Consider the following 21,746-nt stretch of genomic DNA (forward strand, 5'->3'; position numbering starts at 1 on the left):
TTTGCCGATCTTTCGAGAGTCGAAATTGAAATTAATTGAGGCACTTTGCTTGGAGCAAGGCCTACGAAAAAGGCCTTGAAGGGATACGATTTAAGGAATGAAAAGGATGGTGAATTTGTAATTGATATATCAGTGATGGAATATTAAATGATTCTAAAATAAAGTTCGATATTTTTCTTTTCAGAGTTTTAAAATTGTGCGTTACTTTTAATATTCTATTATCTCGGGTCACGCAATTTTTACCGCAGTACGTAAATTATATTCACTCGTTGAAATATTTCTATTTCTCTCTTCTTTGGAAAAGCTTTTTATAATTACACTCTTTGTTTAATAAGGTTGAAACAGATTTAAAACCTGTTTGCACAAACTTTATCGTATTCTTTCCTCACTTCTCCGTCCAATTTGAATTTCTGCAAAAATATTTCTCGAGGCACAATTTACAACCAACATCGGATTACGGATCGAGAGTAGCTGCTTATCTGTTCCAATTAATCCAAACAGGAGAAAGCGATTATTTTCTCATTTTTTTCTCGATCGAAATATTAAAATTATCGTTTAATTATCATTTGCCTCGCTCGAAGTATCGGCAACCACTGGAACGAAGGAAGTAAAACTTGCGGAAGTAAAACGAGCAGAGAAACTTTTATACAAGACTTTGAGGAAGTCGAAGAAGAAGAAAAAGGAGAAAAAAAAGAAAAAGAGAGAAAAAAAAGGCGTGAAAATAATTTTTCACCTTACCGTAAAAAAATCAATATGGACCGTATCTTGCGGGTCGTTTCCTTACTTGCGAAAGGAATTTACGTAGCTGGGACGTCTATCGAACGTCATGCATTGTCCGTTCACACGTGCGGCTACAAAATAGGTTGCACCACCCACGCGGTAATACTTTGCCGTTATCGCAACGTGGCTCATAAAAGACCGGTAAAGCCAAACGAGAGTGCGCCGCTCCGCTAGCACGTAGGGGGAGAGGGAGAGCTCTCTAGATAGGGGACAAGTCGATAACAAACATTCTTCTGGAAAATATTTTATACCCGCGAAAAAACATTATGGCTCACGATACGAGGCGTCGATTATTCTATCGTTCTAAAATGTGTAACCGTGAGTGAGTGGGGTGCTTCGTCATCGTCGTGACGGTAAATTAAGAAAAATATGTAAGCGGAAACCTCTTCTGATAACCGAAGAGCGCAAGTGTAAAACGTGGAGCAGATCGACGTAAAGAACAAACGAGTGTTGTAACGAAGCAAGTGAATTTATAGAGAATTCACGTTAAATTAATTGATCAATAAAATAATCTTAAGATTCAAAATAAATCGTGGAGGAAGAATTAAATTTCCATGTGGCGCGCACGCGAATCAAAATTTTCCTTCGAAAGATCAATTCACGATCACTCGCTTCGCGATAATCCCTAATTTCTGGCAATTATCGAGGAGAGTGTATTATCGCGAATAGTAAAATTTCCATATGACGTTCGTGCACACGAGAAATTCACTCGCCTCGAGTGATAAGATTTGGACGCAGCATACGCCGATCGCTTATAATATAACGAGCATCTATTTAGCTCGAGCCGTGTACACGATGAAAACGTCGGCAATTAGCTCTCGTTACCTTGCTCGAGGCTCGTTCGACGGTTCGTTAAACCTGACCTGTTTCCCCCGCAGTCCACGAATCGTCCTGCACGGGTCTGCCCCCCAAACAGATCCCTCGAGATCTCGTCATAGTGGCAGCCATGAAATCGCATGCGAGGCGAGGAAATGGCGCGCGTCCACGCGATCCTAGATCGCCACGCCGATTTTCTTGCGAAGGCTTCGTTACGGAGTTGCTTCTCTCTCTCTCTCTCTCTATTTTGCCTCTCTTTCTTTCTCTACTTCTTTCCTCCGACGATTCGCCCTAGATTTGAACGGAACGTGCACGAGCAAGTCCACGCGATTTACCGCGTTTTTATTGCCGCCGTCACTCGCGTCGCGCCGTGCAATTTTGTTTAATTTCGTTGAAGCGGCGCGGGTGGTTAAAAGGTTACAACGCGTTAACGTCGTTTCATTAAGTTGATGTGTCGCTTTCACGAGTGAAACATTTATCATGCTAGTAGTGGTTCTTTCTTCAAGGCGTGATGATTATATTAAAATTAATCTTTTCAAAGGGGTAAATAGTTTTCCTCTATTATATTAAAATTATTTTGAACAAAATTATGAAATCTTATAGTGTCTCCTATTAATTAAGATTAATTAAGATTCGTTCGGATAACTAGTCATAAAATATTTTTAATAAATTAATCACAACTTAATATTATTACAGCGAGAAATTTATAAGAAAGCAACAATTTCGAAACGGAACGAATCTCTTAATCGTTGATTAAAAATTGTCCAACGAGAAGAAGAAGAAGAATCTAATGGAATAGAATTTTTTAAGAAATCACTTGCCATTTCGGTGAACGAAAGAACATTGATCATCCCAGTTGTGCCAAATGAACAAGAATTCAAACGTCTGGAATATTTATGAAAATTGTAGCGAAGTATACGGAACGTGACTCTCGAGTTTCGGAAGGCGAGAGAAGGAAAAAGATAGAGAGAGAGAGAGAGAGAGTGGAGCGTGCCAGTTATGTAAATGTAAACGCAATTAAAGAGTAGGAAGAAGCCGCGTAGGACAATTAAGCGTTTTCGAAGTGAATTCCAACGAAAACCGTAGGCAGATTTGTAATAGCTTTGCTGCTGCGAAGCAATGCTTCGTAATTGTCGTGACTAAGTTATTCAGTTAAGCCACTTACGCTGCACTGGGGTTATGCGTTATCGTGGCAACGGCTGCTGCATTAATCTCGAAGAGAGAGAGAGAGAGAGAGAGAGAGAGAGAGAGAGAGAGATAGAGAGAGATAAACAGGGAATTCCTCGTCCCTAGCACGCCATTGTGCCCCTTCTCGTCAACGAAGAAGCGCGAAAACCGTCCCTAATCTCCGATGGTATCTCTCCTTAGGCCTTTGAGCTTTTAAGCTTTCGCTAAACTTCGATGCCCGCGCCACGATTTTACACCGTTCGGCTTTTCCGCGAAAATTAATCTGGGTTAATAGAAATTCTCCCTCCCTTTTTATTTACCTTGGCCGAATTGCGAATCTCTTCAGAGGATTGGATTCGAATAAATATGAATTTTAAAATCATATTCGAGATTATTCGTATTTACTTTATATCCGTCTAAATATTCTATGTATATAATAAATGATTGTGATTATAGTAACAGAATGAAAAGAGAGATACGTATAATCATACGTTTTCGTTAAAAAATAATAAACTTACGATATTTGTGTTTTCTGATGGAAAAGCACTTGTGAGTTTGTATATATGTTGAAAGGATTTCTTATCCGAATGGCTTATATCTGTTTTACTTGGCAACAGTGATGGGAAAAATTTAATAGTTTAGAAGTTACGAGTAAAGTTACTTAGATAATTTATCGTTCGTAATAATAATCGGAAATAATTGCAACATCAGGGGATCAATTATAATAATTACGTTATAAATGTTATATTTCGAACAATTTAATAAGTAATTACTTGAAGTAACTCTATTCGAAATTTTTAACTATTTTACTTTTTCAGCAGGGGTTAATGTCCAACTCTTTTTGACATAACACAGTCTCTTCTCCTCGAAACGTATTAGATATTTATAGAAATTAGAATCTAGATGAATTTCGAGAAAGTAAAAGTCGATGAGACATCTGGCGGCAATCATTGGAACCATTCGGATGCATGTACATTAAGAATTAGGTTAAGTTTTTTTCCCCCTGGCTTCTTCCAGTCAAAGAAGTTGGTCAATAATATTTTAACCGATTGCAATTGCAATTCTTTTTCCAGGGAGCCAGGCGGAGCATCAACAATCGTTGAGCGCCAACAACGAAGTGGCGAAGAGATCCGCCGGAGAGGATAAAAGCGAAGATGTCATCGAAGGCCCCATCAGGGAAGTTCTTGCACAAAGCGGAAGCACCGCGAATTTGCCGTGCAAAATTACCGAACCAGGCGCTGGAACCGTAAATGTCGTTACGTAATACAAGTTAGCTCGAAGGCGATTGACCCAGAAAAGTATTTCCAAGATACGCGCCTCGCCCTGCCGTCGTGTAATTCATGCAGAGTCGAAATTAGTTTCATACCGATACACGACACACTGCCACGGAGCGGAGCACTGCTTAACATCCGCCAAATACTTGCCCTTACGTTCAATAACGCGCTCCTGAACCGATTCATCTTTGCTTTTTCGCTCTCGTCTCGTCAATTTCGCGAAAAATATCGATTTTTCTTTCAACAACGTATGTTGTTGTTGTGCAAGCATATAATAACCTTTCTCTCATATCGTAAATACGTAAAATCTTCTTGGCAATATTTACAATACGCTTCAGCAGAATTTTGTCGATCTTTTTAAACTATTCGCTGCTTTCGAATCAATTACTTGACAGTGGAAAAATTTCGAGCCTGGAGGAAATATCCTCCAAAAAATTTCGAAGAGTCCAGCGTGAGTCCTTTGGTATCGTTCTCGAGGGGAGAGCACGTCCAGGAAGTACAGTCGCGATATCTTCGAAAGCGGTTGATTGATAAGTTGTTTTCTTCGGCAATGGTCAATCAACGAGCTTTTGGAAAAACACGAGGAAAGCTTTTCATCCCCGAGTAGAGATCACGGATGGTTCATCAAAAACGATTCACCAAAAATCACCAACGGGATTACTCGCGAAGAAATGTCTACCCTTCGATCTACTATCACGACTTCCACGATCGACGTTGGCGAAAAAGAAAGAGAGAGAGAGAGAGAGAAAAGGAATACATCGAGAAGAATGTTGATAGCGTTCGTCCGTATTATATTTTTTTAATTCGAACAAACTCGAGACTTTTAATCGAATACATTTTACGTCTCGCCGCTTTCTCCTCTCCACGTCTTCCTCCACCACTTTCTTTCTCCGCTTTATATTGGCGTTCCATTAAATATCTTCTTTTCCACCGTATTCACGGCCGTTCAATTTTCATTTCCCGAGCACCGAGTTGAGTGATATTCATTTAATTTCCGCTCGCCAGACGGCATACACAAAGTAAATCGAGGGAAAGAGGGATTTCATGACTGAATAATACCACGAACCGCTCAACTTTAAAAGCCGTAGATATCGTTCCCTTATACACATCGCTCTCTGTGATGTCTCGATTCGTCAAGAATCGAACGTATCCGATTCTTTTGTATAATCTCGAAAGTTAGGGAAGAAGGAGGATGAAACAGGTTCACATTTTGTGTCTCGAAAGTAAACCGTTAAACGGAGAAGAGAGATGGAATAAATATCAAACATTAAAAAAGAGGCGGGGGGGGGGGGAAGAGGAAAAAGAAGAAAGATAGAACTTTTCGTCTAATGTTGTTCAATGGATTACACGGGAATGGGAGAGGGGCGGAATCGTCTCTAAGCTGATTTTGCGCGAAGTTTCCAATCTATTTTCAAACTTGCTTGCTTTTGTGCCGTGAATTTAATTTCTTTGCAAGCTTTGCAAGCTGTAATCGAATCACGGTTAAACAGGCGAAGAATCCTCCTCAGTTGTATTTCTAATTGATTCGAAGAAAACTCCGTGACTCGTTTAATCGATTTCTGTTTCGTTATACTATATATTTCATCCGGTAACGGAATTTGGACGCGATTTAGAGAGTGAAAGAGACGTTCTAAAAGTGAAAGAGATGTTCAAGAAAGGTCTCTCGTCGGTGATTCGAGAGAAAAGTTAAAAAAAAAAAAAAGGTTTCCAAGGTTTCTTGAATATAAGATAAAATCCTAGGGTGCGATAAAATTCCAATTGCGCCTGTACAAAAAGAACGTTCGTTTATCAACTTCTTCGCGTGGAAGAGGAAGATTAATAAGTACAGTTACAGAGGAGAAATCCATTTATATTGGGAAAAGATTTTTCGACCGTACTCGCGTTTTCCAATCATTTGTTCGCGCAAAATGATTTCCACGGATCGGCAAATTTTTCGACGCCGATAATTCAACTAGTAATACCGTTAAATTTAATTATTTCGCCACGACTGAAATTCGCAGAAACGTCGCGGCAATTCGTGCTGGAAAACATTATTGCCACCTCGATAACAAATAGCTCGGCCACAGCTCCCGCTAATTTTCTTTCTACCTCCCTGAACTTTTAGACAAATTGCTCGTCCTTCCCTTTCTGCCCACCGCGATCCATTCTCTCCCCTCCTCCCCTTCCTACCCTTATATTTCTCACTCCCTTCCTCCCCCTCTTTAGACTGCTCGTGAAAATTCTTTTAATCGATGAAACAGAGTCGAGTATGAAGAAATCAGAAGATCACCTCTGCGTTCACCTGCTCTTTTCCAATTTTATACACAAAGTATTTATATATTCGTGCATGTGCCTTTGAAGGGGTTGGAACCAATTGTCTGAAACAAAAAAACAGAAAGGTTGGCTAATGATAAAATTATTACAATTAAAATAATTTGCTCGTAACGCAAAATCTTAATCAATCTTTACGTTCGATACGTTTTTTTTTTTTTTTGGTTTTTGGTAGAATCGATCGGATGTTTTAAAAATTTTCTATCGATCCACCACGAGCCGCCCTGTCACATTTTGATTCTCGGCAAGAGGTACGTCTGGAATCTCGCGCGTCAGACAAGATTAGGCGACCCCCTCGATTGATTCGCATATTTCGAATCTCATATTTTTCCCCTGCCAGCCACGTTCCTTCCACCTCTCCTTCTTATTTCCTCGCGTTTCTTTTCTTTCTTTCTTTTTTTCTCTCCTCTCCTTCGATCGCGTTTCCCTCGCCTTCCTTCGAACTCCTGGAGCAGGGAATATTTCAGAATATTTTACGAGGCTTCGCCGTTAAACCGATACCGTAGCAGGTGCTCCGTTCAAGTTTTCCAGAGGAAGGAAAAAAAAAAGAAAAAAAAAAAAAGAAGAAAGGAAGGGAAAAAAGAAAGAAGGGGAGGAAAAAAGAAAAGGGGCGAGGGAATGACAGAAAATCTAGGTTGTGTACACGAAGCGTGTGGAGAAGTCTCCCTCGATACTTTCGTGGCGACGAAAGCCAGATGTCGAAATCGAATTCCACTCGACATCGTGGAAACGAACGATTTTCTTATAGAACAGATCAGATCGAACCGGATTTTCGGCCGAGTTTTTTTTTTTTTCTTTTACCAGAGTACGAATATGCCCATGCAATGGGGGTGTGATCTTAGGGTGTTCTCTCTAAAAAACGACGTGGAAACATTTTATGAATAGGGAGAATGAGAAGAGAATATCGATACGTGGTTGGCGATTTCTTTTATTGAAAAGTTAGAGGGAAAACAAATAACGAAAAAGAAGAAGAAGAATCGTCGATTTTATCCAGAACAATCTTTTTCTTTAATTCGCAAATTTATAATATAAAAAACGATCGTTGTTATTATTTTTTTTTTCTTTTTACAATTTCTCGAATTAAATCTTCAACGCGTAATTCTCCCTTATTCGATTCTCTTATTAATTCTTTGTAGAAATACTTTCAATACGATCCAATAACGATCGAAAAAAAGTTACGATCTGATAGAAACTTTTTAGACTGCATCAGGTGTCCAAATGCTTGTAGCATATCCGAGGAAACGCTTGATAAGATTTTATAGAAAGAAAGAAATATAGGAGGAGAAATCTTTTTACCAGAGAAAAGGACCGATTCCTTGATGATAATATATATATATATATATATTTCTATTTCGGTCAATTATATTTTCTTTCCTAGCTTTCAGTATTGCCTGAGAGAAAAATATCTTTCCTCCGTTTCCGTAAATAAAATTCGTTAAAATAAGTTTAAACTCGGGACAATTATGCAATTAAAATAAAATGGGATAAAAGTTGTTCGATACACGGTTTCCAATCTACTCGTCTGACCATACACTGATTTCTTCCACTGCGTGACTTTTATTTACGCTTTATATACGTATGTTTACTTTGCTCGGCTAACTTGAGCTTTTTAATACGTAAATAAATAAGCTTGTATGCAATTTAGAGCATCGTACTATTTACGGTGAAAAATATAGAAAATCGAATATTTATTTTAAACACCATTTTGTTCGTTCAAAGACATCGATAAAAGTTCTTTAAATAATAGTACACAATTTTGAACTATATACACATATATATAGTTCATCTTCATTTTTTCAATATCCATCTCTCCCCTCGTTTCGTTCGAATTTTTTATCCTCGCCAACTATGGTTTTTACAAGTTATAATAGTTTTAACGACTGTACAAATAAATTTTCGAAACCGAAGATTCCCTCATAAATGCGTAACGATATTTCAAACTTTATAAATTTCGAAACAGAGTGAAAATGGCTCCATTAAGTGATGAATATTGTATTATTAAAAAAAAAAAAAAAAACGGGACAAAATGGCTTTTTCAACAATGGAATGATCGAGTATATAACTTTTATACCCGAGACACATTTTCCTTCCCGTCGATCGCGCCTACCTTGTTATCCATTCCGTTATCTATTCGGTTATGCGAGCCACTCTAACCGTGGAGGTAAGAAGATAAGTGGGAATGCTTGTGGACGGTTATGCGAAACACACTCTGGCCGACGTCAGGGAGCAAATAACGTCGTTGCCAGGGATCCTGAGCCGACCTGTGAGCCATGAATAAAAGATAATTCATCTGTGTCGTGTGTCGCGTGAAAAAAAAAAGAAAAAAAAACACAGAAACAAAGAGGGTGTATTGGCTTATACGTAGGGGCTTCGAATCGGGATCGAATCGAGAGCACGAAGGGAGGAGAAGTGAAAGAAGTGAAGTGGAGGAGATCAGTGGCGGAAAGGGAGATACGAGGGAGAGGAGCGTTTCGAGGAATATCAATTTCGAAAAACTCTTCTCCTCGAGTGTGCGTATCTCCTTGTGTGTATAGCAATCAGAAAAACATCTACTCGAAGAAATTGAGAGCGAGAATACAAAGGGATCCGAGATTGAATTGTTCGTGGAATGCGTGCAGTCGGTTGCGAACCGGCACAGGACTGGATTTTGCTCTTTTCTATCATATTACCTCGAGTAATATCGTTATCGAATTAATAGTACATTTGAAAGATTAAATTATTCTTCGTAAAAGAATTAACCCTGATGGAAGGGTAAAACGAACGGTTGGAAATGAATTCTGTCGAATGAATTTCTTCCTGAAAATCGTTAAATGATAGATTGAAAGATGATTGATTTTGAATAATAAGTAATAATAGAAAAAAAACTGCGGCTTTTGAAACAAAATATGAGAGCCACGTCACATTATCTGAATAATTAACGTGGTATAATTTATTCTTCTTTCTAGATTTATCGGTCTATCTTCAATTCGTGTTACGCTCCGATTAGCTTTCGAAAGTGTAATGGAATTAAATATTTATCGAATCGGGCACATTTATAAAATTAAACAAATTTCATTCCCCCGAAAAACCTGTTCGAATGGAAATTCGTACGGAAATTCAATTGGAAACAATCCACGTTGCGTTACCTTCACAAGTCATGTTCAACTTTCTCTTCTCTACAAATCGAAATTTATCTCCATTAAGTTGAACGAAAAATTCGCCTTCAACTCAAATCTTTCATCTCCCCGATCACTTGGATCACTTGCATCGAAACGTCCAATTACTGGCCAACACGATTTAATCGATTAATAAGTCCGGTTCTAATCGTTGCTCGAATACACAATACCTCGACACTGGAAGCGAGGATAGAAATTAATTCTCTCGATCTCGATGAGAAATCCATGGGCTGATTGCCGAGGGGAATTTCCAAGAACAGCCACCTTAAGTGGGTTCCGGTCAAAGTAACGTTGATTAATGTTGTTCCAGAGAACTAGTCGCTTTCGAGGGGAATTCTGTAACTCTGCGCTTATTCGATTCGATATCCGGTAAAAAGAAGCTGCTCCTTTTTTTTTCTTTCTTCTTCTTCTTCTTTTTCTTCGAATACTTTATCCAGAATAATCCAGAAACCGCCCTTCGAAACACCGGTTTCAAGGGCTCACGACAAATTATTCCGCCACAAAGATCACTTATTATTAAATCGAACGTTCCACTTCTCGTTATGAAATCGCGCCAGCTATAAGAATCTTTCCTGTGTAAAGAGAAATTTTCTTCGAAAGATTATCCGTCGTGGATCGATTGTAATTTTATATTCATTACTTTCGATGGTCGAGGCCAATTTTCGAGTCCGTTCGATCGAAGGTATAATATTAACGAGTACGCGATACCAGAAGATTATTTCGTTCAGAAAGTAACGTTTCAGAAACGCGATATCCCTGTTTTCATAGCTTGGAATTAGAATGAAGGGGAAATCAAAATTTCAATTCCTAAACTATTTTGTTTCTCCCTTTTCTTTTACGTCTTTTCTTTCTATTATTAACAAGAGAACAGAATTTTCTTTCTCTTTAAAAAAATTCACAAAAAAAAAACTGGCGTGAAATATGCAATTCGCAACGACGGATTGGATCAAAAATCGAGACAAATTGATACATCGTTACCATCGAACATTTCACAGACGAACTTTTACCGCTGTTCGCTTGTAAAAGTACAATTTTTTTTTCATCGCGGCATAAATCTGTCATTACCTATTCACCGCACGGTTAAACTTGCCAATTTACAGGAACCGCGAAACGAGGGCGGTCGACGCAACGCCGATTGGGGTTAAATCACGCGTTAAGTGGTGAACCGTGTGCAGTAAAGATCATAACTGTCATCTGCCGTTGGGAACGCCTTCCAGTTTTACGTTGTCAGCTCAATCCAGATTGCATCACCGTTAGAGGTAGCAGGATGGAACGACCGAGTATTATCTCTCTCTCTCTCTCTTTCTTACCAGCCGAGTTTCCTCGTCCACTTTCTTAGCAGATTAAACACGATTAAACGCGGGAAACGATTATACTCTCTGAATGCTAAACAAGGGACATGGAGGATGCAAATTTGTAATTTTTTCCCTTTCTTTCTTTTCTTCTCGTTTTTTCTTTTTTTTGAAATAATACAAGGAAGAATACAAAGGAAGGAAGGAAGGAAGGCAATTGAGAAGAGGTTTAATAAATGCGCAAACGTTCCTTTCTCGACAAATATTTCCATTCCTATTACCGCCTTTTGGAGGAGACCGTCTTTATGGAGGCTATCCTGGAGAGATCTTTCTCATCGTTAGAAGTGTAACGAACGTTAAAAAGGGCAAACACTTTTCGAATTTATCGAGTTCTCGGCTTTAAATTATTTTCCCCCCTCCCCCTCGTTTCGAAAGCGCCCCGTTTGTATATAGGTTTATTTTCGTCGAATTTATTTAATTCCAAATGAAAGCTGTTGAAATTTATACAGATTTATTGATTGGGCACGATTGGGCACTATTCTATTCCGCCGTTTTAAAAGTTTGATATTTTTATAAATAAATTAAAATCGTTTATTTCATCGTCGTGTTAATAATGTAATGTAACATCGTTTAAAAATAATATTTTAAATTGTCTCGAGCAATTATTATCGAATAAGTGAAATAAAATTACACGCTTGTTCGAAATGTATAATTTAAAATATTATTTCACGAATTCGAATATTATTTCAAATAATGTTATTTCAAAGATGTCATATGAAATATTACACGAAATATGATCGTATCTGAAACGAATTTGTTATTTCAAAAATATTCGATGCGCGAGTTATATCAACCAATCTCGAAATGTAATTCGACATAAGATACCACATAAACCTGTTCAATTAATACCCATTAATGATCTTAAGGGCGTGTGATTCGACGCCAAGTTTGCTTGTAATTTCTCAATAACAGACGATGAAAATCTTTCCTCGTTAAAGGAATTTCGAAACCGTGTAATCGTATAAACTTTCAACGTGTATCCCGTCGAACAATGCAATCGTACCCGATAATAATTATTCCACCAGTAATTGGATAACGCCAATTTATTTTACACCCGTTTCCCAAAGTATGTTAAAAACATTACCTTCATCCATCGGGAAATCTATCGAATTCAAAAATTGAAAATACGATCGAAGATATTTTTTTTTCTTTTTTTTTTTTTTTTACTAAAACTCGTTACGTTAAACTCTAGAAGCCGAAAATGGATTACTTCACGCAGAAGATACGTGCCATCGCTTTCGAAATTACGTTAAAAAGCATTACCATCCTCCATCGAATTCGAAATTGAAAACACGATCGAAAATGATTTTTTTTTTTTGCTTTCTAATTAAAAATTGAACGAGGATGCGAAAATGGATTTTACTGGTGATACATTTGGTCGTGTCTCTCTTGTGTACAGGATTCCACGAAGGCGAATAATTTTCCTTAATGCCGCCAGGGGAGATTTGTGTAATAAGGAGCTAGTATAATTCAACCGGGTCCCCGGTAATTTCGAAGACGTTTTACCAGCGTATAATGGCTTCTTCGAACAAGCCCCACCCTCCACCATGAACCCAGTTTGTTAAGATTTCGTGAGGATACGAAAAGCGCGGCCACATCGTTATCCACTGATCGCAGAAAGGACAGGCTCCATCCACGGTTCATGGCAATTCCCATTCGGGAGATTAAGAATAGGGTATAAGGCTGCCGTGGATAGTCGTTTCCAATTAAGCTTTCACCGGTATTGGTGGAAGCTCCGGTTGAAAAGCTTCACGATATACCGAGACGGTCGGTTGCACGTGTATACGTATACACATACGATCTCTCTCTCTCTCTCTCTCTCTCTCTCTGAAGGTTTTCTTGCCTATGGTTGCTTTAACAGCATCCCTTGGAGGATTCTCGAAACACACGTGTCACGTTTAAGAAGAGCGGATTCGCAGCGGGGAATGAAATTAAGAGTGGAAATTAAGGGGGGATTAATGAGATCGGAGCGGGATTAAATCGCGTTTCAGAGCACGATTTGCATTTCGGTTGAGGAGAATAATCGATTTCGTTGACCTTTGTATCATTGTTCGATGAAATTAACCTAGTTGCACGACATTCTGTTTCGCTGTCCACTGTGGAATATATTTAAGAAAAGAAGATAGAGAACGGAAGATGGTCGAGGGGAAAAATCGAATGATAATTTTATTTTTCCTCTTCTTTTTTCAAGGGAAAAAGTTGATGGAAAGTACGCAGATTCGCCAAAATGTTAGATCGATCTCAGATAACGGAGAACAAGTTCGTTCTAACAGAATTCAGGATTACGTGGAAACATCCTGGATTAGATAGTCGATGGTTTCAGCGACGTTATGTACCCGAGAATTGGTCTCCTACGGATCTATTTGATGGAATCGGCGATAATTACGCGCCGACTAAGCATTAAAACGGTTTATACATCGAAAGCTGTCTCCATGCCAGGATCGATTCGATCGACAGTGAACGTCTCATTTCAATCGGCACAATTCAATTATATACAATTTCCTCAATTTCGCGACGAATTAAGACTTCCTCGATACCCTCCATTCTTCACTACGGAGTGATACAGATCGAGTTTAGATCGTTAAATTTTTCCAAAAACGTTCCATCCTTCCTTTCAATGATCAACGAACCATCCATAAAACATAAACATTGAATTAATTTTCAAACAAAAAAAAAAATCAACGATTCCGTATCTTTTAATTTATTTCAATTTCGTTCTCTCTTTTTGAAAAATACGTTTTTCAAATTGGGATGCAAATAAGCAACGAGGAGGAATACATTAATACGTTGATGTACTACGTCCTGAAACGCGAAATTCAACAGGATCAAAAATACGGGAATTACGGGAATCACACCTTTAATGAAATTAACGGTGTGAGCAGGTGACGCGTGTATATTTCGCCGAATTCGAATTTCACTCACCGCCCCTCCGTTTGTAAATGCGTCACGGGATATTTTCTGATATTTACGGTCGAGTTGAATCTGTTTCACAGGAAACTCGTTACCGGCTTCCGCATTATGACGAGTACTACAACGTTCCTTCCCCCCTTCGGCTCGATGCGCAGCTTTGTCCAATCTGTTTTCAAAGTCAATTTCCCCCTGCTCATTTTTACTCTCGCCCCGTAACGAGCAATTTGAAAACCGGCGAACTTGTTCCTTCGTCGAGCCAATTTTCAACTTCTTGAAGCTCGACCGCGTCGAGGATATTGGAGGAGGGACATGCAACGATATTTCGACGCGTGTTATTAAACGACGTGTGTTTAAGCACACAAATGAAAACAAGTGAAAATGAATTTGGGTTCGAAATGTTTGATCGAGGATCGATAAATTCGCGAAGGATAATATTAATAAAGTTTTTAAGAAATTTCGGAGCGGAGGAGGATTTTTCGAAGCGGAAAGGGAATGGAGGAGGTGGAAATCGACGGGTGTCGGACAAATTGAGTAAAGTTTCGTGGTCGCCACGGTCAGGAATGAAAATTACCCTGAAATTAGGGTACGCTAATGGCCTTCGTAATTGATATTGGACACAAGCCTGGCTTACTCCGCCTCTCTCATTGCCTATGATATGATACATGCTGTTTCCTATACATCGTTACCGTAAATGACCTAAATGCTTTTAACGCCTGTACAACGAGGGCCCCACTCGTCCCTGAATTATTTCGGGCTTTACGAAGAAAATCGCTCGTTACTTGTTATCTGATTAATCCGGATATCCGTGAATTTATCGAGGATGCCGCTCCTTTTATCCGAAATTTCCAATGCGTCCCGTTTTCGATCACACGGTTATTTCGAATGGAACGTTCGAACAATTCTCTCTCTTTCAAAGAAAACCGAATGATACTCACCATTGAACGCGCCGTTCAATATCCTCGTTGGATAAATATCGTTAAAAAAAAATCTATTTTTGGTGATAAAAATTCGAATATTCTCGAAAGAAAGCCTCGTCGTTCAGATCCTTGTGAATGGTACTCTTAAAAAAAAAAAAATTGACATACACACACGCATAATTTATTCCCGCTATTACATCCCCTGTGATGGAGGGTAAGGTTAGTTAGGAGGGGTGGACACGTCGGTTTAACTTCGTTCAATTTTTGAGCATAGGCGAAAGCGAAAGAGGTATTCATGGCTACTTGAGCACGACGCTAACTGGTTCGGGATTGCTAGCATTGAAATACGACATGGTCTGGCACTGCTTGGCTGCTTTTACGGCCGAGTTCGAACCCGCGTCGTGAAACTTTCGGCCCGAATTCGGCCGATCTTCGTTTCGTCAAAACGCTCGACGAAGCGTTCGTTCAATTTTAAAACTCGCGTTTGATAAAAAAAAAAAAAAAAAGAAAAAAGAAGGGTCATTCGCCTGTAGCAGTAATAGACGCACGCATACACACAGACATAAATATGCGCGTGAAATTTATGGACAGGTACGGCCTGCCGTTTTCTTTTAATTGAACCTTTTTCAATTTCAGATCACGTGGATGAAACGAAAGAACAGGCGGTTGTTAACCGTGGGCAAGAGCACCCACTCGGTCGACAAACGATTCGTCGTGATTCACTCGAGTACCGATTGGTTGCTGCAGATACGAGCGGTCACCGTTCAGGATGAGGGCATATACGAGTGCCAGGTATGCAAACACATTGTAATATAAAAGGCTGGAACGTTCCTGGAATGACGGTGTGTTTCATTCTGTTCGCGCGAAACATGCGCGTATCGTTTATTTCGTAAAATAGGGACGATATTTTAAATTTGCGACGCGGGGGCGTAAGTTTTATGGGACGTTTCTTCTCGCGCGAGAAAGAGGAACAACACGAGGAAAGAATATTTCGGCGTTGAATGAAACGGCGTACTCACGAATCTCACTGCGTCTTGTCAAACATTCCCCCCCCCCTCCTCCCCCCTCCCCCTCCGGATGCCGTGAAAGATACCGGTCGCCTTTAATTTTTAAAGCGAAGAGAAGAGCGAGGATATTACGTTTCGATATTACGTTTCAAAAGTTATTGGAAAACTTCTCTTCGTCTATAAATAATTTCTGAAATATTTCTGAAATTTTCATATTAAACGCGTCGTCGTAAAGCATCGTTATGATCGATGTGTTAACCCTTTGCGGGGGATGATTGTGTCGCCGCAAAGGCGACAGAAAATAATTTCTGTTATGTATACTGTCCATAGGTTTTTTTCCAATTTGGCAATACTTTGTTGTTACTATTGGGTAGCTTTTCGTTTTACAGGAATCAGCAATAAATAACGAGTTAACTAAAATGTTACGTAGACATAGAGATATATCACAGTCTTGCTTTGATTTTTTTTTTTTTTTACAAAAATACGTCGCAAAATAAGGAAAAAGAAGATTTTATTGTTTGGTATGTTCAAAGAAATGGAGAAAGAAAAGGAAGTCGAACTGGCCTCGTAAACCTACCATATGCATATTTGGGATTGAGAATTTTCACACTTTGACAAAATACAAGAACTAAAACATATTTGTGTATTATGAAACAATAATAATTACTGTTCTCTAATAAAGTCTAAAATTCCATTAAACAAAATATTCTTCGATTAACTTCATATATTTAACATTAAATATATTCATGTTTACATACATTCCTTCCTTCAACAAAATTTGTTCGACCCAGCGAGGAACCGCAAAGGGTTAATATAAACTCGAGGTCTCGAATAATTTCGAAATATTCCTCGTTTCGTGGAAGAAATAGGATTTTTTTCGAGTCGAGCTGGATATTGAATGCGAATCGTGGGTGATGTTCGTACGAGACACCGATCGGTCGAAGGAAGCATTCATTCACTCGGAGAACTATTCGAAATTTCAGATTACGTCGCATCCGGTGCAACGGAATTTCGTGCGCTTGAAGATCACGGAAGCGTACTCGATCATACCAGGCGCCCCCGATTTACACGTGAAGCAAGGCTCGAGCCTTCGACTGGAGTGTCAACTGAAGGCCGCGGCGGAATCGCCCCTCTACGTGTTCTGGTATCGCCAGGGGCACATGATCAACTACGACGAGGAGCTAGGCGTGAAAGTCGAGCTGACCAAGAACGGATCGATCCTGATGGTCGACAAAACGAAACCCTCGCATGGCGGCAATTACACTTGCGTACCGAGCAACGCCAAGCCTGCATACATGATGGTTCACGTGATCGAAGGTGAGCGAAAATGAGAATGAAATCGATTCTTATTATTAATTCGTTGGAATTTGTTATTAATTTCGAGAAGTTAAATAAATAAGTTGACACTCGACGTCGCAAAATCGCTTCGATAATAATAGTATAGCGATCTAGTTCTTTCCAATCATCTCGTTTTGCCCAAGATTTGACAACAAATTGACATATTCGATTAAAGAAGAAGGGGAGATCGAGAGAGAGAGAGTTGTATCGCGGGTAGAAAGACAAAAGCTTAACATCGAATGCTCGTGAAGGAGGAGAGAAACGTTCCGTGTTACGTGCAGATACACCGATATTTCGAACGTTCGATAGAAATTCGGGTGTAAAAGCAAGATTTGACGTTGCTGCCCCTCGAGCATCTCCTCGATCGGATTGCCGGTATTCCGGAGATCGTTGCGCGCGTGATCAGACTACTACTGCCACGGGGACGAAGTTGGAGGCGAACGAGGAAGACGGAAGATGTAAAAAAGAGACGAACCTCGTCTCGTCCGAAGTTCTAGCTAGCTTCCTGTGTCCGACTAGGAGTCGAGCTCGTTTAAAACGTCGTAGCCGCCCTCAGGGGTATTTTACCGCTCCTATACGAAAATATCTCTCTCTCTCTCTCTCTCTCTCTCTCTCTCTCTCTCCTTCTTCCAGAACATGGAAGAACGCTCCTTCTCTCCTCCCTCGCTCGGCCACCAGTACGTGAAACGTCTCTCTCTCCTTCTGTCTCGCATTCCAGTTGAAGGAGAACGATTCTCGCGAAGAAAGAATTTCTTTTTTGCAGCCATCGAGTCAGAGTTTCTAATCTCGTTTCAGAGGAGGAGAAACCGGCGGCGATGCACGGCGGAGACAGGAGGAATCTTGGCCCGGCAATTTTGGCGAGCAAGTTTCTGGTGTCCCTCCTGGCGGCCGTCAGCTGGAGGATACCGAGTTTCACCAGCCTTTACCCGACATGAATCGCCCTCCGACTCACGGGGCGGGTGTGTTAGTCGTGCCGCCCCGCACCACCGCAAACCCGGTCCATCTTCTTCCGCAAGGATGAGTCGAACGATCGGTCGGTCATTCGGGACTCGTCTTTTCACCTCTAACTCCCACCATCGATCCCACGAGGACGATATCCTTTTTTTCGGAATGCCGCCGCCAAACACGTTGGAACGTGTCTTCGTCGTCGCGTGTATTAGTTCGCGTATGAACACGGAACGAAGGGAGGATCTGGTGTGGCCGCCACTTTCGGCGGGGACCCTCTTACGCGTACACCCGCCCGATTCTTTTCAACCATTGTCCGGGGAGAAAGAGACTCCCTCTTCTCGAGGGGGGAATGCGAGGTTCGATCGCGAGGGAAGGATTTTTACAGAGGTATCCTTTTGTTTCATTCCCTTCTGCCTTTTATTCCACCCTTCACCCTTTTATCTCCTCATATTCTCTCCCTCCCATTCGTCTCCCTGTGTTTCCTTCATTATCCCGCGATTTCTTTGTCCCGCAGAAATAACCGAGCACGGTCGGAATAATTTTCTCTCTCGTTTCTGTGGAATTGATCTAGAAGTATGCGGTAAGATACGTTTCACTTTTAACTTCTCTCTCTCTCTCTCTCTCTCTCTCTTTCTCTCGGAAATAGAATGACGCGGAGCTCGTACGAACGACGCCGAGCTTCCTCCCTCTTTTTGTCCTTCTTCTTTGTAAAGGAAGAGAGGATAGGGAGAACCTGTCGATTCGAGGATCATCTTCTATTCGTTTAGTAGTCTCTGTCGTCGTTGTACGCGATGAGTGAAGCGTTTCCTTCGTACATACGCGCGTTATACGTATGCTATGAATGTACACTTACATATATACATACACATACACACACATCTTAGACACATACAATTTCACACGAGAGGAATGGGCGTATTACGTACAATACGTATACACACACACACACACACACACACACACACACACACACACACACACACATACACACACACATACACAGGTAGCGTATAAGTAACACTCTCTGGACCCGAGATGAACGAGCACACGTTACGTTCTGTGACGTGAAAGTGGTTCTTCCTTCGATCCTCTGTCGAATCTCCGATATCGAGTGTTGGAGATTTTTCCTTTTTTTCTTCTTTTTTTTTTTGAAATAAAATCGCTCTCTGTTCTCTTCGTGATTTTTCGTGAAGTGAAGTGAATCGATTTTGCCGAATATATATATATACCCGTTCTCGGAGATTCGTGACAGATATTCACGCGATTCGCACGTTTATCGCGTCCATTGAAGTGAATGGAATCAATGTAAATATTACATCCTAATTATACATTCAATAAAACATTAATCGTAAAAATTCCATCGATATTTTCCCCATGGCTCCTTTTTATCGATGCGTTCAATCGATAATTCACTCACGATTCCTTTTTGTGAACGTGTTCGGTCGATAATTCGTTCACGACTCGTTTTTGTGAACGTGTTCGGTTGATAATTCGCTCACGACTCGTTTTTGTGAACGTGTTCGGTCGATAATTCGCTCACGGCTCGTATTTCGTGAACGTGTTCGGTCGATAATTTCACTCACGTCTTCACTTTGCGAACGTGTCGTGTCGAAAAATCGCGCGATACGTTACATCGCGGCGCGACGCGTCGCGAAAACTTTTCCAAGTTTATCATTTGTTTTCATTGTTCGATAGGTAAACGATGGGGCAGGAAATTGAAGGTAAAGTAGCACGATCACCGTGAAATAAACGACGCGAAGGAAAAGTTATTTCACGAAACTCCGTAAGGAAAGTTGTTGGAATAGCTTCAGACCGATAAATGTGCACGGCTCGCCCCGCCGCGTTATCTATCTCTCCCGAAGAGTCTTCGAACTTTACGCGAGCTTTAACACGCCAGTGGCAAACGTTATTACGAGAGTCTTCGTTATCTCGGCTTGGAATCCTGTTAAAACGGATTAATTCAACCGCAAATTCGGTTGGAGAAATATCGAAATCCGCTGGGGGGAGCTCGGATAACGACGGCCACTAACATTACTGCAACCGCGGAACGAGCTTCTAAGAGCGGTTCTAGACACGATTAATCGATAAGGATATCGAACGCGAAACCGCGTGCGTTTACTGGGAAGAATGCCAATTTCGTTCGTAATCGATACGAATAAAATTATTCGATTTCTTCAATTTTTGCTTCGGAAAATCGATATCACTTTGTTACTCTGTTTATTTAACTTTCTTACTTTGATTCGTATTCCACGATTTAATTGAAAACATATCTCTTTGACAATTAGCAAAATCGACGAATCGTTATTTCAAATTTTTCTTTGCATTTCACAAATTTGCCCGAACAACTCGTTTAAAATCCGCTCTTAAATCGCTTATTTTTCTTTTCTTTTCTTTTCTTTTCTTTTTTTTTTTTTTTTCATCTCGCGCTAATTTCTCGAACAAGTCCAACTTTTGTTCGGCGGATAAATTTTCGAAGATTCATTCTGAAGAAACGATGATAGTTCCTGACACGTGGAGGAGATACCAAGAGCAATTAGCGCGATAACGAGTTAATTTAGGTTATAAAGCACGTTTAAAACTGTGTAACGCGGACCCATAGTCAGCGCCGTCACGAGAAGGTACCGCCGTTTTTCTCTTGCTCCCACTTCGAACCCGCCACCCCGTCCCCCGTGTCCCTTAACCCCGTTTTGTTTGACCCGACCCCGTGCGCTGTCTTATTTTCTATCTGACCGCGCAGAACTTTCGCGATAAAAGCAGCCGAAACTCTTTTAACGGGCGCTAAATTGAAACACTACTGCAATAAAGGGGTGGTAGCGACTCGTTCACCAAAGAGCGTTCGTTTTTCGCTTGTCAGCTTCGAGCATTCATAGATCTTTGGAACTAAGGGAGGGACAAAGGAAGGTAAGACGAATTGCGAGAAGAGGAACGAATGTGAGATCTCTGCGAGATCCGATGGAATCGTTTCATTCGATCCTAAGTAATGAAAATGCAATCGAGAAATGCGAGAAATAACATGCGGGAAATAATGCAATTGTATTATTATTAAAGAAAAGTGTGAAAAGAAATTTCATCGACCGACATCTTGATGTTGTTCTCTCCAACTCAACGTCCAATTCAACGAAAAATGTTTTTATTATTATTACTATTATTTATTTATTTACACAGCTATTAAAAATTGAATCAAATTAGGTTTTAAATTCGATTTAAGGTCGATTTAAATTGTACCCTCTTTGAAATGGAAATATTTTGTAAATAAAATCAACCAACACTTTGACGTGGTACTTTCGCCCTCGTGGTGAAAAGGAAGTAATAACACTGAAATGAAATTTTTCATTCTCAGGTTTGTAATAAGTTTCTTTAACAGGCGTCCAGGCCAAATTGTCCCAAGATGTGGAACATTACTCATTTTTATTATTCCTCCCTCTTTATTTACCTCCTTATGAAATTTATTACCACACAAGGGAATTAATTAAATATTATTAAAATTTCGATCCAATAATATTAGTTCGAACGCGAGACAGAATTTCTCGTGTTACGAATTTCCCTAACTTAATTTGAATACGAGAAGTTCGGTGTGTAGAACCGTGTCATTGATCTCTTAACTCTAAACGCGATTCGAAACGCAGAATTTCCAGATACGTAATAAAGGTAGAGAACAATAGCGAGATGAGAGGTTGGCTCGCGATATTTCGAATTCGAACGAGATCCAGTGACGTCGATAAGACGAGATATGCTCACCTTCGGTAAGCCTTTTATACAGGATCATGCATAT

The 21,746-nt window shown here is 40.1% G+C and overlaps 1 protein-coding gene across 5 annotated transcripts in view; it reads left to right on the plus strand.

The window, feature by feature from the left end:
- The window catches only part of LOC100870130 (limbic system-associated membrane protein), a 220,662-nt gene extending 201,333 nt beyond the window's left edge, over positions 1–19,329 (plus strand). For 2 of the 5 annotated variants that reach the window (XM_086903395.1, XM_086903385.1), the window contains exons 3-6: positions 3,837–4,009; positions 15,318–15,473; positions 16,672–17,005; positions 17,822–19,329. In XM_086903395.1, the coding sequence (XP_086759521.1) occupies positions 3,837–4,009; positions 15,318–15,473; positions 16,672–17,005; positions 17,822–17,961 (803 nt within the window). In that variant the 3' untranslated portion in view covers positions 17,962–19,329. Of the gene's footprint in view, positions 1–3,836; positions 4,019–15,317; positions 15,474–16,671; positions 17,006–17,821 lie in introns of all 5 variants that reach the window. The other 3 variants (XM_086903374.1, XM_086903369.1, XM_086903376.1) reach the window with 2 other exon arrangements.
- Positions 19,330–21,746: the final 2,417 nt, after the last annotated feature.

This window comes from Apis florea, unplaced genomic scaffold (genome assembly GCF_048593485.1).
Source record: "Apis florea isolate Af1SG1 unplaced genomic scaffold, ASM4859348v1 contig_1615_pilon, whole genome shotgun sequence".
Taxonomy (NCBI): Eukaryota; Metazoa; Arthropoda; class Insecta; order Hymenoptera; family Apidae; genus Apis; species Apis florea.